The following is a 6,727-nucleotide window of genomic DNA, read 5'->3' on the forward strand; positions in this document are numbered from 1 at the left end:
AAGAAAAGAAAAGAAAAGAGAGGAGGAGAGACAGAGACTGAGAGGAAGAGAGAAGAGACACAGACAGAGACAGAGACAGAGAGACAGAAACAGACAGAGAAAGCACCAAGCTGACCACACACCTGTCGGAAAAATTCTTCCATGAGGGCCTTGGTCCACCGGCTGTGGACCGACCACTGCTTGGTGGGGTGGCTGATGTCAGCAGCATGCAGCAAGAGTGAAAGGGCTTTGGACTTGTCAATCCTTAGGTGGAGAAGAAAAGAGTGAGAAGAAACCTTAGGAGAGACTCTGGCACATGCCTCAGGGAGGCGCTATTCACACCCAGAGACATATTCAAATATAAAGGACCATAGGCATTTGGGCACATTCCTCGTACAAACACTTCAGACACAACACACTCAAGGACTATCCACATACAGGATAAGATATGATGTGGGCATATCCACACACATATATTCAGATGTGTACATATACACATGTTGCATGTATGTTAAATCTAGGTATGTGTGTGCATATATGTATATGTGTGCATGGGCATATAACACATGCTCTGACACAACCCACATACGAACTCAGATTGTGTTCATAAACTAACACAAAAAAGCATCTCTAATTCCATTTGGCAGGGAACTGCCAGTGTGGAGATGCCTTCATCAATGCAGATCACTACTCAGGGATTTCCCTGAGGTAGAGATTTAAATGGCTTGCCCATATGGGTTAATATGGCTAGGAAGTGTCTGGGGTCAAATTTGAATGCAGATCTTTCTGACTCCAAACATAACACTATTTTTTTCTCTGTCCACCTTAGCTCTGGCCTTCCCCAAACACACATACACACACACACACACACACACACACACACACAATCAATCAATCAATCAATCAATCAATCAATCAACATTGATTAAACCTCTACAATGTGCCAGGTGCTGTGCCAAGCGCTGGAAAAACCAAAAGAGCAAAAGACAGTCCCTGCACTCATAAGAGACCCAGTTCTGCACACAGAACAATCATGCACATTTCTAAGCAAAAGGAGATTTAACAGGAACATTTGTATTTCTAGGATGTTTTTATATGCCCCCAACTAGCCCTTTGGCAGAGCTCTGTGGACTGTAGAGCTCAGATTCTGATACAGAAACTGAGAAGACTCATCCAAGATCATTTGACTTCTGAGTAGTGCAGCTGAGGCTAAAACCCACATCTCCAAGCCCTTATTCCACTGGGTCATAATTCTCCTTCACATAGGTAGGCTTCTGTGTACATTTGTCCACACCCATATCTACATATCCCCTAGATACATATGAGGGATATTTTCACATAGGCACGTGAACAGATACCACACGAAACTTCCCATTGCTGTAGCCATTGCTCTGCCCCACCAGGCTTCCCCTACTACCCTCACCTCTCCAGTTGCTGCAGGGAAGTCTTCATGGATTTGACCTGCTGAAAGTGGCAGGACATGTCTGTGGCCAGCACCATCTCAATGACCAGGGATCGGAGCTCTCTGTGCAGAAAGACAGACAGATTTCAGACCTAGCTTTAGCATGGGGAGATTGGAGGAGAAGGATGGAGTGGAAGGCCTGGGAAATGGACAGAGAAGAGAAAGGACAGATCATCTGAGCTTTACAGAGCTCTTTCATGCCCCCTGGATTCCCCAAAGAGAGTAAAGCAAGGAAAGGTCCCCAGATGAGTGGTCACCCACACAAACTCATCCTTGGTGAGATTGATAAAGATGTTCATCTCATCATCCTGCATCATTCGGAAGACAGAACTAATGTGGTGGTTCTCCAGCACTGAGCGGTCATTGTACAAGATGGCGCATTCTGACCTGGGTGCCAAAGGTCATGTGCATCAGCTCCTTGCCCGAGGAGAGCAAGAGCTCCCAAAGCCCTAAGCCCTCCCTAGCCCTCCCTCTCCCCCCACAACCCAGGCCCAGGCCCCTCACTTGGTCTGGATGTGGAAACTATTGGTGGTGCCCGTGTGCTCATAGTCATGGATGGCAGCAGCAAAGACGATGGCCAGGACCTCAATCTCCGACAGGCAGTGCTGGGGAAGAGGGGGAAGGAAATGGGGCAGAGAAGATGTCTTCAGGATGTTGGGGGAGTACCGCAGGAGCTGACAGAGTCCTCCTCCCCAATAACTCTCAGGCTACCTACCACAGTATCCCTACTCCCAGCCCCTGGGGTAAAATTCTCAGCCACCTTCACCTCCTTCTGGAAGACCAACTTTTAAGTTAAGGGGGAGCATAACAGCTAATCCTTGCTTCCATTGATAATATGGTCCTTAATGTAATTTAAAGTTTGGGCAACTTAAACCACACTAAGACTTTTGGAATACCTACAAAGGATTTTAAGGTTTGCAAAGTGCTTTACAGATATTTTCTCTGGGAGGTAGGGGCCATTATAGCTCCATTTTACAGATGAAAAACAGTAAGCATCTCAGACTGGATTTGAATTCAGATCTTCCTGATGCCCAAATATATAGCACTATCCACTATATATCACCTCCACTGTTTCAGATTTCCTGACGTTTCAAATGCCCAGAGCCCCGATTTCCTGTCTGCCTTCCCATGCCACCCACACCCATACTCCATCCAGGCTGAAGTCCCCAGAGATCCCACTAAGCTAAGGAACAAATTAGAAACTTGCAATACCATAAGCACATCACACGGCTGCTGAGTCCTATGTCTGACCTTCCTCTGGGGGCTGGGGATTCAGGGACACCTACCACCATCCCAGTGCGAAGGAGGAAGCAGTGGACCGTCTGAGTGACATCAGCGGCATGGATCTGGTTATGGTAGGGATTCTTGTACTTTCCATAGCCCACCTCCAGGGCATCCAGGAACGTCATTAAGAACACAGTGGGAATCTATAGCAGGAAGGATGAAAGTTAGACTCCATGATGAATATATGTATTGGTTCTAAAGCAAAAGAACTCTAAGGACTGGGCAATGGAGGTTAAGGGACTTGCCCAGGGTCACACAGCTAGGAAGTGTCTGAGACCAGATTTGAACCTAGGACTTCTGGTCTCTAGGCCTAGCTCTCAATCCCCTGAGCCACCCAGCTGCCCACTAGAGAAGACCACAGCCACCAAAGGCAAGTGATCATGACGTTGGGAAAGTCTTTTTTATTCCCCCATCCCTCCAACAATAATATTCGATCAGTTCAATTGCCCCTAATTCTGTCCTTGTTTCTGTCCCATTAGACAGAAAGCTTCAGAAGAATAAGGATTTGTGGGATTTTCTTCATCCTGGGATGATGACAGATTTCAGAGAGTCCCTAAACTTGGAGAGGAAAATCTTGTTCTTTTCCCTAACTTTGGGTGTCTTTTGGAACCATCTGTATTTTTATCCAATCTTTGGCATTTTATTTTCTGCATTTAAAAGCATTACTCAGAAAAGGCATCCTCAGGCTTCACCAGACTATAAAAGGGATCCACCAACCATGGCACACAAAAATGTCGGAGAACCCTGCTCGAAATTATCCCCACCATCTGAAGAGGGGCGAAGGGACAGGTGAACTGAGGCTCTGTCACCCTGGATTGACTTTAGGAAGAGTGAACTGGAATTGTGGGTGGGTGAGTGAGTGAGGAATAAAAGGAAGATAAAAGCCTCAGACCTCCTTCTCTCTCCATTCAGGCTTCCAGACCCTAAAGCCAACCCCCCCCCACCAAGCCCTGGAGGGCTGTGCCCCAAATACAGGGAATTCAAAAGACCGGTTTCCATGGCAACTACCCAATGGTTTTTGACGTTGCTATGGTGTCCCTTGGGGTGGGAGGGTGAAGAAGAAGAGAGGGGAGGACCAGAGGGAGGCCAGGTGTTCAGAGAGGGAACAAAGATAAGAAAAGAAGGTTCCGACCAAGGTCTCCACAGTTTGGGGGGAGCCCAAAAGAATGGTACTCAGATAAAGCCAGAGCAAAAGAGGGCCCTGGAGTCTGAACTCTAGAGACAGAGGGGGATCTAGACAGAGCCCACACACACTTTGGTCTTTCTCCCTGGACACTTCATGCCAGCATGGTCTCCCAAGAGCTAGAAGCAGAATTTAGCAGGCACTTGGGTTTGGGTTTTCCAAAAAGAGGCTGTGAGGGGTTTCATCAAATAACTGCCTTGTGTTTGCATCGTTTTTTGGTTCACAACAACCCTATGGGCTAAGTAATTCAAGCTTGAGTATCCTCTCCATTTTTTAGATGAGGAAACTGGGGCTTAAAGAGGTTATATCACTTGCCCAAGGTCACATGACTAGTAAATAAGACAAGCAGGACTAAAGGGGAAGTCATCTCATCCTAAGGGCCACACACCACTAGAAGCTGACATTCCTGCCTCCTGAAAGTGGGGATTGGAAGAAAGGAACCATGGCTACAGCAGGAGAGATGAAGGTCAGCTCACAAGGAACTTTCTGATCCGAAAGGCTGATCACTGACCTTAGAGAGCCATGGACTGTCATAGTTTTGTACAAGTCTCCCTGACCCAGCTAGGCTGGTGTGGTAATGGTCCAGAAGGACACCACACACACACACACACACACACACACACACACACACACACACACTCAATAATCATGCTTGAGTCTGTCTGTTTCTCTCTCTCTCACATACACACACACACACACACACACATATGCAATCTATCCTTGTGAAAGCAGAAAGATAGATTCATTTAACTAACCCACTTGGAAGGGCTAAGATTTCTGGGTAGATTTCTCCACCTAAATCCTTGCCCCAGTGGGCCTCCTACAGCCTGGATACTCGCACACACGCCCCAGCCCCAGCCCTAGGAGCTAGCATCAACCTTTTTGGTCTCTAAGTTTACCAAATAATCACCATAGTGATAGCTCCACCCCTTTGAAGCTCAGAGACAGCCTTCCTCCTGCCTCATCCTCTCCCTACACACACACACACACACACACACACACATATTTTTCCTGTCCTTCCAAATGTCTTTTCCATGAGGATAAAGTTCTTCCTGCCCAAATTCCCAGGAGCTGTTCTCTCTCCTCAGGGACGCAAAGGAGGAAGGACTTTCAACCCTGAATGCTTCTCCCTGGCCCAGCTGCTCAGCAGACTTGGCTCCAGCTCCTTCCTCTGCACTGATTCAAGCCAGGCTGGGGCCTTCTCTTCACAAAAGTTTCTTAGACAGAGTCCAGAGCTTGAAAATGACTCTCTTTTGCTTCTTTTTTTACTCAAGAGAGAGGTCTCCTGGAGAACATCTGGAGATGGTCTCATGAGCCCAGATGGCAACATCTGGCATCTGCCTTCGACCATCTAGGGGAAACCCTGAGAAGAGAAGCCCAGGAAGCTCCAGGGAGAAGGGAATAGAGGGCCCACTATTCTCCATTACCAAGAAAGGTAAAACGATAGAGTTGGGGTTGACATAGCAAGAGATGGCAGAAATGTTAGTATTCAAGTACTGTCAAGGTTAAATGAAGATGCTAAGAAAATTTCCTTCCTTGGAGGTCTCTTAAGAGGGGCAACTTGGGGGGGGGGGCAGCTGGGTAGCTCAGTGGATTGAGAGCCAGGCCTAGAGACGCGAGGTCCTAGGTTCAAATCCAGCCTTAGACACTTCCCAGCTGTGTGACCCTGGGCAAGTCACTTGACCCCCATTGCCCACCCTTACCACTCTTCTACCTATGAGCCAATACACAGAAGTTAAGGGTTTAATAAACAAAAAAAAAAAAAAAAAAGAGGGGCAACTTGGTGGCTCAGTGGCTAGAGAGCCACACCTGGAAATTGAAGGTTCTGAGTTCAAATCTGACCTTAGACACTTCCTAGCTATGTGACCCTGGGCAAGTCACTTAACTCCCACTGCCTAACCTTTGCCATCCTTCTGCCTTGGAACCAGTACACAGCATTGATTCTAAGATAGAAGGTGAGGATTTTTATTTTGGTATTGTTTTTTAAAGAACAAGAGAGATCAAGAGGGCAGGTGAGTACTAATTCAAAGTGAGGGGAATATGTGGAATTACTTCTGACCTTGAAGCGGCTGATGAGGTTGTGTCGAGTCAGCAATTCAAAGACAATGGTCCTCAGGGCATGGTCATCTGCCACACGGTTCAGGGAAAAGACATCGAAGCACCAATGGTCCAGGGTCTATGTGAAGACCACAGGCTAAGCAGAGGTTATCCCAAACCCATCCCACTGGAGGTTCCCAGAAATGGAAGCTACAGTGGGAATCCCAATGAGCAGAAAGAAGGAGGGACAAATAGAGGGGAAAAAGCAAAGCCAAGTATCTCCTTCCTTGATGTCTCTTAGCACAGGAGAGACATGGAAGCAGGTTCCCATGGAAGGACTCAGCCTCCTTGAGGAAAGAAAAAATGATGGGAGAGCTAGAGAGAGCATGAAGGAAATAGGGGAATTCCTCTGAGACACTCCTAGCTCCCTACTAGTTTCCTAAAACATCACCTTGAGACAGCTGATGACCGCATTAGAGTAGGTGGGCCCCACAGAGGTGTAGGTTCTCCGGAACATCCTGGGGAAGGGAGAGGAAAAGTGTGAGGAGGTGGATTCATAAGAACATGATGGCTAGAAGGATATTGTGGAGGGTAGTGGGTATGAGGGTCTGTGGTGAGAAGAAAGGGAGACTGATAGAATGGGGGCAACGCTGGAGAATGAAGGGTGGTTAAGGGACTGTGGGTATAAGAAGTAAAGTAAATGAAGAGAGGTCTGGTAAGGGTGAGAAAAGAAAGCTGAGAGAGAACATACATATGTCTGAGGAAAGGGGAAAGAAGGAAAG

At 47.2% G+C, this 6,727-nt stretch overlaps 1 protein-coding gene across 1 annotated transcript; it reads right to left on the reverse strand.

Annotated features, from left to right (window-relative positions):
• Positions 1-106: 106 nt before the first annotated feature.
• On the reverse strand, positions 107-6,462 carry LOC123256009 (calcium/calmodulin-dependent 3',5'-cyclic nucleotide phosphodiesterase 1B; the record flags this gene model as incomplete). Its single annotated transcript, XM_044684705.1, has 7 exons — positions 6,397-6,462; positions 5,968-6,084; positions 2,728-2,868; positions 1,946-2,046; positions 1,703-1,828; positions 1,403-1,504; positions 107-243 (listed from the first exon to the last, which is right to left on the reverse strand). Coding segments are annotated over exons 1-7 (790 nt in total), but the record flags the coding sequence as incomplete, so codon positions are not given.
• Between the last annotated feature and the right edge of the window lie 265 nt (positions 6,463-6,727).

The sequence above is a fragment of the Gracilinanus agilis genome, unplaced genomic scaffold (assembly GCF_016433145.1).
Source record: "Gracilinanus agilis isolate LMUSP501 unplaced genomic scaffold, AgileGrace unplaced_scaffold55274, whole genome shotgun sequence".
Classification (NCBI taxonomy): Eukaryota; Metazoa; Chordata; class Mammalia; order Didelphimorphia; family Didelphidae; genus Gracilinanus; species Gracilinanus agilis.